At 43.8% G+C, this 15,307-nt stretch overlaps 1 protein-coding gene across 1 annotated transcript in view; it reads right to left on the reverse strand.

Annotated features, from left to right (window-relative positions):
* The window catches only part of C1H2orf16 (chromosome 1 C2orf16 homolog), a 70,282-nt gene that overhangs the window by 30,592 nt on the left and 24,383 nt on the right, over nt 1-15,307 (reverse strand). Inside the window, 1 exon segment of the mRNA XM_057785432.1 lies at nt 14,567-14,734. Coding sequence (XP_057641415.1) covers nt 14,567-14,734 — 168 coding nt within the window.

The following is a 15,307-nucleotide window of genomic DNA, read 5'->3' on the forward strand; positions in this document are numbered from 1 at the left end:
CATACACTCGGTCCAGTGCTATCCCCAGCTTGATATGTAGAAACCCTAAGTCCAAGGTAATAGTGTTAGTAGGTGGGATCTTTGGGAGGTAGCTATGTCATGAGATAGAAAACTACAGAACATTGTTGTAGAAAGTAAATTTAAGACAGTCTTTGTTCATGATCGGAAGGTTTGATGCTAAAATGACATTACCAACACAATCTATAGATTCTGTAGGGATACTACACAATTCCTATTCAAACCCCTTTTTTGTATAAATGACAACTCTGTCCTAAAAATCCCTGGGGAATTACAAAGATCCCTTGGGAGTCAAAACAATTTTGAAAAAGAAGAGTTGGAAGGCCCATATTTTCTGATTTTAAAACTTTGTACAGAGCTGGGGGGGTGTGTGGCATAAACCTTTAATCCCAGCACTCGGGAGGCAGAGACAGGCAGATCTCTGTGAGTTCAAGACCAGCCTGGTCTACAGAATGAGCTCCAGGACAGCAGGGCTGCACAGGGAAACCTTGTCTTGAAAAACAAAGCAAAACAAAGAAAAAAAGAAAGAAAAGAAAAACTGTGTACAAAACAAAACTACAGTGCTCAAAAATAGTTGTGGTTTAAGAATCTAATATTAAAAATCAACTGGTTCTCTATACAGACTCCATGACCATTCAATGAAAAAAAACCTTCAACAAATGGCGCTGGGACTACTGCATAAGCACGTAGCACGTGCAAAGGAAAGAAGCTGGGCCTTTACTTCATATCCTATTTAAAAACGAACTTGAGATGGAGTAAAAACCTAAATGTAAGAACTACTTAAGTCATGAAACTCTTTACAAATCGAAAAGAAGGGGGCTGGAGAGATGGCTCAGTGGTTAAGAGCATTCCAGAGGTCCTGAGTTCAATTCCCAGCAACCACATGGTGGCTCACAACCATCTGTAATGAGGTCTGGTGCCCTCTTCTGGCCTACAGGCACACATGGAAAGAATGTTGTATACATAATAAATAAATAAGTCTTAAAAAAATAGAAAAGAAGAAAAGAAAGAAATGGTTCAGCAGTTAGAGCACAGCTCTTGCAGAGGACCCAGATTTGATTCCTAGCATACACAGCAAATGCTCACAATTACCTGTAGCTCCAGCTCCATCTCTGGCTTCTGCTGGTACCTGTGCTCATGTTCAGACTCACAATTATACAAACACAATTTTGTATACACACACACTTTTAAAAATGATAATGATAAAAAACTTTTTTTTGGGTTTTGTTTTTTTTTTTTTTTTTTTTTTTTTTTTTTTTTTTTTGGTTTTTTGAGACACTGTTTCTCTGTGTAGCTTTGGACCTGTCCTGGAACTCACTGTAGACCAGGCTGGCCTCAGACTCACAGAGATCCACCTATCTCTGCCTCCCAAGTGCTGGGATTAAAGCTGTGTGCCACCACTGCCCAAATGATAATAACAAATTGAAGCAAGAGAAAGGAGTGTAATGGTTAATTCTTATGTCGACTTGGCTAGGCTATGGAGCCCAGTTGTTTGGTTATATATTAGTCAAGAACATTTCTTTGACAGTAATTTTACATATGATTAACATTTAGAATCAGTACACTTTGAAGCAGATTGCTTTCCATACTGCGAGTGGGCATCACCCAATCAGCTGAAGGCTTTAAGAACAAAGACCAGAAGATCCTGAAGAGGAACAAATCCTTCCACAAAACGGAAGCACACAAAAGTATACCTATTTTACTAGCCTGCCCTGTCCTGCAGATTTTGGACTGGGGACAATAATATTAACTCTTACCCAAGTTTGTCTATGAGTTTCAGAGATGTGAGAGGTTTTTTTGTTTGGTTTGGTTTTGATTTTTGAGACAAGATTTCTCTGTGTAGCCTTGGAGCCTGTCCTGGAACTCACTCTGTAGAGCAGAGGCCTCAAACTCACAGAGATCCCTCTGTCTCTGCTTCTCAAGTGCTGGGATTAAAGGCGCGTGCACCACTGCGGCCCAGCTGAGAGCCAATTTCCTAACTTTAGTCACTATTCCTTTGGAGAGAGAGAGAGAATGTGTGTGTTTTGCGTGTGTGCATGTGTGTGTGCGCGCACGTGTGCGTGAGTGAGTGCATGCAGGTGTGTGTGTGTGTGTGTGTGTGTGTGTGTGTAATAAAGAACAATCTGGTCTTTGTTCCAGATTCTTAGTACAAACTCCCAAAACCCCTGTAAATCCGTGAGCACTGAGGGTGTCTGTTCCATTAATGAGATGGAAATGTGGATTTACTTCTGTTTTAATTGAGGAAGCTGGAACAATCACCATTCTAAAATCTAATTAAGACCTGACCACTCAATATATTTATGCAAAGTTGCATAAGTACCAAACAAAATATTAGCAAACTGAATCTAATAAATGTAATTGAAGTATTGGATCCAACATTACAAATGAATTATACATTTCCTAGGAATTCACAGTGGATTTATTATCTTACATTCTCATGCAACTCGGTACATCGATTGAACAAACAAGAAAAAATATGAGCATCTAAATAGAGGCAGGAAACACACTTAATACTTAGCACCCAGCATGAAGAGATTAAATTTAGAAGACTTTTTTAAAAAAAATTAACACCAATTCTTGCTAAAATTTCCTTGATTTGATAAAAAAAAATTTGAAAAGCTACAGAAAACATTATATATAACTGGTGAATTATTGAACGCTTTCCTTGACTTAATAAAAGAGACAGATGTCCACAATACACTGCTCCTGAATATTGTACTGGAAGTCATATTCATAAATGAAGGCAAGGAGAACAAAATCATAAATAAGAACTGGAAAATAGGTAATAAAACTTTTTATTTACACATAACTTGATTTAGAGAATATTCCTACAGGAGAATAGATTCAAAGTGAGAAACTTAGCAGGGTCCTCTAAGCAGATCATTATGTAAAGATGTTGTATTTGGGGGTTTCAGCATCATTTATAAAATGGTATTTACAAGGGGCAGTGGTGGCACATATCTTTAATGCAAGCTCTCAGGAAACAGGAGCAGGTGGATCTCTGTGAGTAGGCCAGCCTGGTCTACAGAGTGACAAAGTGAGTTTCAGGGCAGCCTGGGCTACACTGAGAAACCCTGTCTTAACCCCCTCCCCCAAAAGAAAGAAAGGTGATGGATTGCTTGCCTAACACACTAGACCCCGGATTTGATCCCTAGCACTAAAAATACACAAAAAGATAGATATAAGCGATGGAGGATAGATAGATAGATAGATAGATAGATAGATAGATAGATAGATAGATAGATAGGTAGGTAGGTAGATAGATAGATAGATAGATAGATAGATAGATAGATAGATAGATAGATGATAGATAGATACAGATGGAGATAGATAGATAGATGATAGATAGATAGATAGATAGATAGATGATAGATAGATAGATACAGATGGAGATAGATAGATGATAGATAGATAGATAGATAGATAGATAGATAGATAGATAGATAGATAGATAGATAGATTGCCATACCAGAGCAGACAATATGTGCCTCCTGATGATTATCATGACCTCTCTTCTCAACAGAAAACAAATTCCTCCTGGTTCTAGTTCATGTTGAGTTGCAAAAAATAGAATATTTGTCATCAGCCTATCTATGAAGAAAGGGGTTTAGTTGGCCTCATGATTCCAGAAGTCTAAGAGCCTAGTGTTAGCTTGTCCTTAGCTCGCATGACGTCTTTGTACAGCTTCAACTCACAGCAGAAGCAGAGGAGCTGGTGGGTGCATGCGGAAGACAAAATGGATCCGACTCCTGTGGCAGCTAACCCACTCCTCAGAGAGTAAGGAGCCCCGCCTGGGAGACCCTACCCAGTCTGCAAAGAATGGCATGAATCCCTCCTGAAGGTCACACTTGGCAACCCTGATCCCCTGGAAGATGCATATATTTCTACATGAGTTTTGGAAAAATCCCAACTCACAGGAAGTACAAGAGGCAGCAAAATGTATCAAATCACAACATGGAGGGTTTTTTTATAATTTTTTCTAATTCAAAAGTATTTTATACATGCATACAATAAAATATAATCATAGCCACCCTCCCCACTACAACTTTCCCCGTACACCCCACAACATATCCAACTCCCAACCTCATGTTTGCCTTTTTTTTAATAACCCACTAAATCCAAATAGCATCGTCCTTATGTGCACGTCTGCACAGCATGGGTATTTGATCAACAAAATGTTGACTGTAAAATCTAGAGAAATGTCCTTTTATCCAATACTTAAATAAAACTATTAAAATAAAAGAAAAGATTAGAATAAAGAAGCATTCTGGCAAGAAACCTAGCTCTAGAGAAATTCCCAGGAATCTGCATGGATGACCCCATTTAAGACACTAAGCAATAGTGGAGAGGGTGCCTGAACTGGCCTTGCCCTGTAGTCAGACTGATGACTATCTTAAATATCACCATAGACCCTCCATCCAGCAACTGATGCAAGCAGAGGCAGAGACCCCCAGCAGAGCACTGGGCTGAACTCCCAAAGTCTAGTCGAAGGAGTGAGAATACAAGCAAAGAGGTCAAGGCCATGATGGGGTTACCCACTGAAACAGCTTGCCTGAGCTAATGGGAACCCACCAACTCTGACCTGATGGCGAGGGAACCAGCATAGGACCCAACTAGGCACTCTGAATATGGGTAACAGTTGTATAACTGGGGCAGACTGTGGGGCCACTGACAGTGAGACCAGGATTTATTCCTACTGCTTGTACTGCCTTTTTGGAGCCCATTCTCTTTGGAGGGATACCTTGCTCAGTCTAGATATAGTGGAGAGAGCATTGGTCCTGACTCAAAGCAATGTGCTAGACTTTGTGGACTTCTCTCTGAGGAGTGAATGGGGGGGAGGGAGGTGGAGGGAAAGGGAGGAGGGAAGGGAGTGAGAACTGGGATTGGTGTGTAAAATGAGAAATGAGTTTTTAAATAAATAAATAAATAAATAAATAAATAAATAAATAAATAAATAAATAAATAGAAACATACTGCTGTCAGGCGGTGGTGACACACACCTTTAATGCCAGCACTTGAGAGACAGAGGCAGGCAGATTTCTGTGAGTTTGAGGCCAACTTGATCTACAGAAAGATCTCCAGGACATCCAGGATTACATAGACAAACTGTGTCTTGAAGAACCAAAAGGAAAAAAATAAAACTAAAACAAACAAACAAAAAAAAATCAAGGAAAAAATGCACCAGAAATGTAGTCATTGCTTTGCCTGGAATGAGCAATGACCTGAATTTGATCATCACTAACATACACACAGACACCCAGATGCTCACATGCTCACACACACATTCACACACACTCACACCCACACACACACTCACACACAAATTCACACAAACAAAAAAATGCACAAATGACTTCAATAGGCAGTTTACAAAGGAGAATTTCCAAACGACTAATAAACCTGAGATGTTGTTCAATGTTATTATTTATCGGGGGGCAGGGTGGGGGATGCATGTGAAACCACAGTGCAATACCACACACTCACTGGAGCGACTCAAATAAAGAGGTGGGCGTGCCAAGTCTGGGAAAGATGGCAGGACTGTAGGAGAGCCAGCCGCTCATGGTCTGCTCAGAGGATCGAAGACTCAGAAGAGGCGTGATCTACTGATGTTTCAAACACGTGAACCATGTACTCAGACAATCCCTCTCCCACTGGAAATAGAAACTCCCCAACCAAGTGGCACTTGCAATTCACTCCCTGAGACCTTCTTTGTCTTGTCATATGGTTATAAATCTTTCTTCGTAAGACAAGCTCACTCTACCATCTGCCTCCCATCCGTGCGATGGACAATATCCACACCACTCTTACCACATTCTTTTCCCTAACTTCCCCAGAGTTAAGTCATATGAATGCTCCGTTTCAGCTGGAACTCCTAGACAGCACTTCCTCTGTAACTAGTGATCTTCCTCAGTGTCTATTTGATAATAGATCCTAGAGCTACCGAAGCTACTTCTTTCTTCTTTTCCTTCTCCTCCCCCTCGACTCCTCCCCCTCATCTCCTCCTCCTCCTCCTCCTCCTCCTCCTCCTCCTCCTCCTCCTCCTCTTCTTCTTCTTCTTCTTCTTCTTCTTCTTCTTCTTCTTCTTCTTCTTCTTCTTCTTCTTCTTCTTCTTCATTTTTTGAGACAGAATCTCTGTTCAGTCCTGGCTATCCTGGAACTCACTATGTAGACCAGGCTGGTCTTGAAATCAGAGAGATCCTCCTGCCTCTCCCTCCCAAGTGTTGGGACTAAAGGTATGCACCACCATACCCATCCTAAGGCTTCTTGAAGTGAATTAAGAGAAAGACAAGGCAGGTAGTGCTGGCTCATGCCCTTAGTCCCAGCACTTGGGAGACAGAGGCTAAGGAATCTCTGTGAGTTCAAGGCCAACCTGGTCTACAGAAATCGGGAGAGCCAGGGCTACACAGAGAAACCTTGTCTTGAAAAACCAAAACAAGAAAGAAAAAAAAAAGAGGAAGCATCTATTAGTAATGTCTCAACTCCCCTCTGCCCTCCATCCAGGTCCTCTTATGGCCCAGAGGACAGGCATTCAGACAAACCTACAGGACGTCAGCATGGGGAGAAGTGACTTGAGAAAGAGTGGTTATCACGTACCTCTGTCTTGGCTGCCACCTGGCCCTGGTTTTGATACCTAGAAAACAGTATCCATGCACCACAAACTAAAAAACCAAGTAACATAAGGCTGAGATCCGCTGGCAGTGGGGCAGCCAGGCCCCACATTAGCGCCATTCCTCAAGCCTATGCCCCCTCTCAGCTACAGCTTCTGCCTTTATACTGAGATTCCATGACATCACAATAGGCCCTGCCAGGGAAAGCCAGGCTGTGGGCACGCTCAGGTACCAGCTGCTGCCCTTCCCTGTGTCTGCCCGTGGCTCTGAGAACTCTGATATCTAAAGCTCATCTGTGAATCTCCTAGGGTTCAGCTAGGCAGACTTGTCATTAAGGGAGGCGTGATGAGGCAGACTTCCAAAGGTCTTCCCAAATGACTTGTTCTGACTCACATTTTCTTTGGAGCCGGTCACTGGTCACTGTCAAGTTTGGACTGGGTCTATGGCCATAAATTGCAAACTGCAGGTTAGAACACAGACCCAAGTGGAATCTAAGAGAGCTGGGGTAGATCAAGTGAAATCCCTCAGGGACTTGGAGGTGCTTGGTTTTCTAGGTTTACAGGTCTCCATGTTTCCTAGATGCTGTCGCCCTGACACACGTCACACTGAGCAGTGGCCTGAAGAGAGGATCGACGGGCTCATTGCCCAGCTCGGTCCTTATGCCACCCACCACTCCATCTTCCCTAGAGTCAAGGCAGTGCAAACGATATTGATGTGATCGTTGATAAAATGCTTTTCTTCCTCTGGAACACTAATGGACTACTGCCTAGAGACTAGGTCTTTTCCCCACAGGGTCTTCCGTCTATAGGGGCAATTAATATTCTTGGGAAACCCACTAAAAAAAGAATAAGTAAATATGGTGTGCATGTTTTATGAGGCGCTGTGCAACTTCTACAAGGATTTTAATCATCAAGAACTCTGCCCTGTACCCTGAGCATGGGGCAGGTGCTAGCCACATAGCATGGATGTATGTACACCAGGGGTAACCAGCCTGGAGTCCTGGGAAATAATTAGCAATGAAATATCCCTTCGGGTTCTTAAAACATTTGTGTGCAGTCCAACAGGAACCCTTAAAGATTTGCTTTTCTTACTATTTTAAATTGTGTGTGTATGCATATGTACGTATGAGTGCAGGTGCTATGGAGAGGGGCCGAGAGGAAATCTGCAAGGGCAGGTGTTTGAGAACCACACAACATGGGTACTGGGTACTGAACTTGAGTCTGCAAGAGCAGTCTTCATTCCCCACCTCTGTGCCACCTCCAGCCCAACAAGGAGCTTTCAAGGCCCTGTCATTTAGATTATGATGTCAGCATGTCCCTTAAGGGTCCGGGGGGGGGGCAGGATTTTATCCCATAGTGAGGCATTAAGAGAGTAGGAACTTAATTCAATTACATAAATAGCTGTTAATTATTAAATAAAATAATGTTTACTATTTTATCTAACATTTTTACTTAACATTTTTGATACAGGACCCAATTGGGCCTCAGATTCTCTATGTAGCCAACGTTGGTCTCGAACTTCTTCCTTTTTTAAATTTTATTTTAAATTTTTTTAAATTTATTTTACATATTAACCACAGTTTCCCTTCCCTTCTTTCCTCCACGCCCATCCCCTCCCCTGCAACTCCCTTCTATCCCCTTTTCCAACCACTCCTTCTCCATTCAGAAAGGGAAGGCCTCCCCTGGGCTTAAACAAAGTACAGCACATCAAATTGAGGTAGCACTGAGCTCCTCCCCCTGCATAAAGGTTGGGCAAGGTAATCCAGCATAGGGAACGGGTCCCCAAAAGCCAGCTAAGGGCCAGGGCCAGGTCCTGATCTCACTGCTAGGAGCCTTACAAACAGACCAAGCTACACAGCTGTCACATGCGCGCAGAGGGCCTAGGTCGGGCCCTGAACTTCTTGGTCTTACTGCCACCACCATCCAAGTGCTGGAAGGGCAACCTAAGCACCGCTAGCCTGACTTCAACTATGGTGTTTAAAAATGGGGCCTTTCAGGGGAGATTAAGCATAAAATTATGCAAGCGGAGCCCCCATGACCGAAGACTGCTAGCCTTAGAAGGGGAGAGATGAAAATGGAATACGTACACACATGTGCTCCCTAGCTCTTGCCATGTGACAACCCTCTCTGTTCCACATCTAGACTTCACCAGTGAAAGATCACCAGATGTGGCCTTTCAACACTGCTTCAACTCGGAACCAAAATAAACTTCTTTTCTTGATCAAGTAACCTCCTAGTCCGTACACAAAAGATATCCTTTCTTTCTTAATTGCATAGCAAGTCTCTATATGTCCATTCGGCCCACTTGCATAGTGTCTATGGCTGCTTTCATGTCACTTTGTCACAGGAAAGTAGCTGTGCTGAAGGAATAGGTAGCAGCATAGGAAACCTTTATATGCTTTTAGGAAATATCTTTTCCGCCAGTGCTGAGAATTTCAGACCAAGGACTCATACACACTGGCCAAGGACCCGACTACTGAGCTACCCCTAGTGAATGCCTTTTACAAAGCACATTTATCACTTGTCTCTTTAGTGTGTGTGTGTGTGTGTGTGTGTGTGTGTGAGAGAGAGAGAGAGAGAGAGAGAGAGAGAGAGAGAGAGAGAGAGAGAGAGAGAAGTGTGTGTGTGTGTGTGTGTGTGTGTGTGTGTGTGTGTGTGTGTGTGGCTTGACTCCTACATACAGAGGTCAGGGGGCAACTTGATAAAGTCAACTCTCTCCTTTCCAAATATATATTTTTTAGATTTAGTTCTTTTTATGTGTTTTGTCTGCCTGTATGTGTCTGTACCACATGTGTGCCTGGTGCCCAAGGAGGTCAGAAAGGGGCATCAAATTTCTTGGAACTGGAGTTAGAGATGGTTGTGAGCTGCCTGTGGGCGCTGGGAACTGAACCTAGGTCCTCTGCAAGAACAAGAAGTGTTCTCAAGCACTGAGCCAGCTCTTCATCCCTGCACTCTCCCCTTCTGAGAATCAAGCTCAGGTCACCAGGCTTGGAAGCCAGGGCCTTTACCTGCTGAGTCATCTCACCAGCCCTGGGTATCATTTACAGTGCGCTATACACACTGATCAGAGTGTTAAAATCAATCAAACATTTATTCTATTATGTATAATTCAGGGTTCTTAGATCATTTAAACTCATTTAGCCTTTCCCACGCATAACATGCTATTATAGTCAGGACTGTAGCTGTTTGTTTGTTGTTTGTTTTGTATAGCCCCGCCCACCCTAAAACTCTCTGTTTTAGGGTGGCTTTGAACTCAGGGATCCTCCTGTCTCTGCATCTGAGTGCTGGGATTAAATCATGCACCACCACTGCCTGGCAGGAATTCTACCTTTTATTTTGGAGTAATCACAAAAGCTGTAATAAATGGATAGTAAACCCCATTTACCCTTGCTCCTCTATCCTGAACACCTTTTTTAAAAATTATTTTATGTATATGGATATTTTGCCTCCATATATGTCTGTGTACCACCTGTGTGCCCAAGAGAGTCAAAAGAGGACATCAGATCTCCTGGAACTGGAGTTACAGACAGTTGTGACCCACCATGTGGGTGCTGGGACTCAGCCTAGGTCCTCTGCAAGAGCAGCAGTGATTTTAACCACTGAACCATCTCTCCAATCTTACTCTTTTGTTTGTTTGTTTGCTTGCTTGCTTCAGTCTTTGTTGTTGCTATTTGGGACAGGGTTTCTCTGTGTATCAGTGCTGGCTGTCCTGGAACTCACTCTGTAGACCGGGCTGGCTTTGAACTCACAGAGATCCAACTGCCTCTACCTCCTGGGTGCTGGGATTAAAGGCATGTGCCAACACTGCCCGATGCCAGCCCCACTCTAAATATCTTATAAAACTTTAGTACATTTGTCAACGCCATGAGATAAACCTGGAAGGTGGAGGCAGGAGGATCCAGAATCGAAGGTTATCCTTGGCTATACTGCAAATTCAAAGCAAACTTGAGCTATCTCAAAAAATAAAATAAAAACACGGGCACATTTACTATTAACTGAGCCTCAGCCTTCACTTGGATGTCATGTTTTCCCACCGATGCTCAGGATCCAACCCATAGTACCATGTTGCTGGAGACCACACCCAGAGTCCTCTGAGGGCTCCACTGGTGCTCAACCACTGGTCCAATAAGAGAAGAACAGCCCTAAATTTGTGTCTCTGTGATGTTCCCTGTGTGCTTAGACTGAGATTGTGTTGGTGGGGTGGGGTGGAAGTGGAGAATACACAGCTGTGGCATTTCCTTCTTATCCCAGCATGCCGAGAGGGACACATTATTACCTTGTGATACTGGTCTCAAGTACTTTGCAGGGTAGTGCATGCCACATTTCTCTACTTGAAGTTATTATTTTCTTTTGCTCCTACTTTGCTTCTGGAAGGGGCAAATCTACAAATCTAACTCCTCTTGGGGGTACGGGAGCTGGCATGATTAAGTTCCATCTCCTGGAAGAATACTATAACACAACACATAATATTTAAATTCGTGAGTAAGAAAGATGTGTCTCCCTCTCACCATATTCTATTTGTTCATTTATATTTATTGGTATGGATGTGTGTATATTTCTTTTGTACTTTGTATTATGGCTCGATACTATTGTTATTCATTTTTAAAAAATATTTATTTATTTATTCATTATGGATACAATATTCTGTCTGTGTGTATGTCTGCAGGCCAGAAGAGGGCACCAGACCTCATTACAGATGGTTGTGAGCCACCATGTGGTTGCCGGAAATTGAACTCAGGACCTTTGGAAAAGCAGGCAATGCTCTTAAACCACTGAGCCATCTCTCCAGCCCTATTGTTATTCATTTTGTTGCTCTTTTTTTTTCCAGATTTAGCTGTGAGAAGCTCTTCTGCCTGTTTGTCTTTAATATGTCCCCATCTGGAGCTTGGGGACCCTATAAACCAGAGCTCATCTTCCTGTGTCTTTCTCTCACTCTGTAGTCCTCAGCCACTAACTAACAAAGGGACCCCGTTTTTCCCTCTCCCATGAAGGGAACGCTTTACCATCTAGATTCCATATATAATGTCTGTCCTCACAGCACTAGGATCTAATCCATGTGTTTAATCCAAAATGGATCTAGGATTAGATCCAGGATCTAATCGGCCTTGAATTTAGATAGGATACTGAGCATTTTGCTGTGTCTGTGAGCCCATACATGGAACCAGGTTGGTACTTTCATCCCCTACCTGGTTCAAATTCCCTTCTTTGACCTTACAGACTCTTGAACATATTCAAGACCTATCCAAGGCTACCTAAACCCAGCACCACCTACGTTGTGAAAATAACAGCTAGCTGACCTGGAAGAATGGAGTTCCATTTTTAGTATCTTAGACTTCATGTACAGTCAGTATCCAACTGCCTCCTAAGACAAATACTCTTGGCTTTGATCCAGCAAATGGATATCCAAGAGATCTTTCGCTTTTCTCTTCAATCCAGTGGTCAGCTTTCTGTCAACATTTCGGGATCACCGCTGCCTTCTCTGGTTGTTTTCCTCTCCTCAGACGTTTGCTTTCTCCAAAGAGTGCTAGTTATTTGGAGACAAGTTGTAGCCCATCCGTCTCTGGATATTTCTTTGGGAAAGAGAGAGAGAGAAAGAGAGAGAAAAAATAGAGAGAGAGACAGCTCTTGATATGAAGCCTCCAATTCACAATCTCCTACTGCCCCTCTCAGATGAAGGGGTATGCGCCACCACGCCTTACTCAGTTCTAGCCTCTCTCCGAACTGCTTTAGCTCTGCCTAGAACCCAGAATGCCCTAAAAAGGACCCAACTCTCTGCTGTTCACTCCGCACGCTGGGAGCTGTGCAGCCTAGTCTCGGATCAGCATAAGACGGTGTTCTACGGGTTTCCTCCGGGCAAGGCACCCGTGGAAACAGCCTCTCACAAGACCAGGGTAGGAATTTGCAAAATTCAGGCAGCTTGCAGGTTCTTTTCTCTCTCATTATTTTGGTGATTCTTTGGGTGGTTTTTAGTTTTACTCTGTCAGCCACATGTGCAACAGCTGTAATTTCCCCTGGAAATTCTGCTCCTTTTTAAATATTTTCCCCTAATATTCAACAGGGGGCTATTGCTATTCAAATCTCTTCTCTGGAATTGCTAACTACAACGCCCAATCCTGGGAACTTTTCTGACTCGATAGAGACAGGTACGCATGAGAGAACAGCACTTCGAACGCTCACTCTGTCTCACAGTTCTAGAAAGGAGAGTGCGGCATGAGTACACAGAACGGGGGAAAGCCTTAGCGATTCACACAGTGCCAACTGTTGAGAGTAAGTTCCCTGGACACCACACATAGAAGCATTGGTAGGATCTGGTATGCGCCAAGAGGAAACAGACAATGCAAAATATGGGATGGACCATGCACAGGAGCTTATATGGTGGGAGACACATGGAATAGAGAGATGGGAAGAGCGCCTTATCAAAGTCTGCCTTCTACAGAGAGATCGAGACATGAGGCCCTCTTGTAGGAAAAAGAACTGTATAAGAATACACCTTGTAGACATGAACCAATGTCTGGGTTTGAATATTGTCCTTAAAGCATTGTTCCCATGTCTGTTACTTTTAACTTCGTAACTGCAAGCGCTGTCAGCTGACATGCGCACCAGGAGAGCAGGCTGTGTCTGGCTCAACGTTTAGTTAAGGCCTGCAAAAATGCTGAACTCTACGTCTAGAGTAAGGTATTGTAGCAGGTGGGATGGTGTATTTGGGGAAGCATAAAGGGGAACAATGGGGGTTTTCATAATGTATTCCTTCAATTGTGATGTATTTCTTTTTTTTTTTTTTTTTTTTTTTTTTTTTTTTTTTTTTTTTGGTTTTTCGAGACAGGGTTTCTCTGTGGTTTTGGAGCCTATCCTGGAACTAGCTCTTGTAGACCAGGCTGGTCTCGAACTCACAGAGATCCGCCTGCCTCTGCCTCCCGAGTGCTGGGATTAAAGGGATGTATTTCTTAAAATCGAAAATAGAAGCCAATAATAAAGTTGTTCACGTAACCCTGGTAAGGAAAATTCTGGTGTGCATAAATAAAGACAGCCTGCGCTATTCGGGGCCACTTGAGCGCAGCCTACTTGGTGGTCAGAAGTTTCCTTTGCCTTGGCCAATGTCCCTTCCCCGCCTCAGGACCTGAACCCAAGACAAGGCTGAACCCTAGCAACGTAGCACTGTAAGCCTTCAAAACATTCTCAGGTTTTATTTGCCTCACTTTAATCTTATTTGTTCCAAAAGTTTCCTTGATTCTTGACTTCCCCAGTCACAACCCAAAATAATTCTCTCCGAAGGGGAGGTGTGGGGGGGATGGGGGGCATCTCTTAATTGGCTATTTTTCTGCCACAAGGGGGAGCCAGATCTCTTCAGTAAGAGCCTTGGCTGCAGGTACTCAAGCCTGCACCTGGTATGAGTCCAGGTGTCTTTGATTAATCAAAACCGTAACTGCTAAAGTCTAAAACTGCGCAGACAAGTTTCTAGTGTTTGTAGGGTCCCACCACCAAAGGGTCCCCAGCACAGCCAGAGTTCCTTTGCTCTTTCTTGCAAACACAGGGAGAGGGTGCCGTCAAAACCCTCTGCTCTCTGGTCTCTAAGGGGGTATGGCATTCATTCTAGTCAGAAGGCTCTTGTCCCATTGGGATTGTCTTTCTCTAGCGGATAATAGCTGAAACACAGCTTCTCCTTGTCCGGAATTACCTGGTGCCACCATTTTCTTGTTTGTGTGTACTGAGTCTGATAACTGACTTTTGGCAAGGTTAGGTTCCAGAACAAGACAATCAGTTTTATTTCTGAGATCAGAAGATGCCAGTGACTCTTCCGCAATCCCAGGCTGTTAATGCCTCCACCCCCACCCCCACCCCCAGAAACTGAGTTTGTCCCACCACCACGTGTATCGCTGGCACAAGTCTTCGTGGGACTGGACCGAGGCTCTACCTCTTCACAGTTCAGAAACATCAATTTACTGCACTATAGGCTGTTGGGTCCCCAAGGGCTAGGGCGGTGCGCTTCTGACCCGGCCCAGAAAGAGCGTTCCTGATAACCTCACAGACCGAAGGAGCTGCAGCCAGGCGTGCCTTAGCCTCTGTGATGGAGCAGCGTTGTAAAAGGCTCAGCAAGGCTGTGGGGGTTACCTGTGGGAAGGGGCAGGGTGGGCTGGAGAAAAGGTAAGGTCATTTGAGAAAGAACCCTGGAGGAGACAAGAATTGGGCACAGGAGTTAGGTTGGGTGAAAAAATAGGAAGGTGGCCGGTTGGTGGTGGCACACGCCTTTAATCTCAGCACTCAGGAGGCAGAGGCAGGTGGATCTCTGAGTTCGAGGCCAACCTGGTCTACAGGGCGAGTGCCAGGACAGGCTCCAAAGCTACAGAGAAACCCTGTCTCGAAAAACAAAACAAAACAACACAAAACAAAAAAAATAGGAAGTGGGGTCAAAAGCAGAGAAAAACCTTCACTTAAGTGGAAAATTCCTGTGCCAAGACCCTTCTCTCAGTCCTTCTTGATGCCCCTCCAAGGCAGAACAGAAGCCATTTTGTTGGTGTCTTTTTTGCCTCTGTAGTTTCTGCCACTGTCATGCCTCCTCATCCCACCCCCACCCCATCCACCTACCCCTTCAAATGGGAGCTCCACGTGGCACGGATCTCTGAGCTTTGTAAATCTAGTATCACACCAAGTTCCTAAGATGTTTAAGATCCTCAGAAAGTGTTT

Source organism: Chionomys nivalis, chromosome 1, assembly GCF_950005125.1.
Source record: "Chionomys nivalis chromosome 1, mChiNiv1.1, whole genome shotgun sequence".
Classification (NCBI taxonomy): Eukaryota; Metazoa; Chordata; class Mammalia; order Rodentia; family Cricetidae; genus Chionomys; species Chionomys nivalis.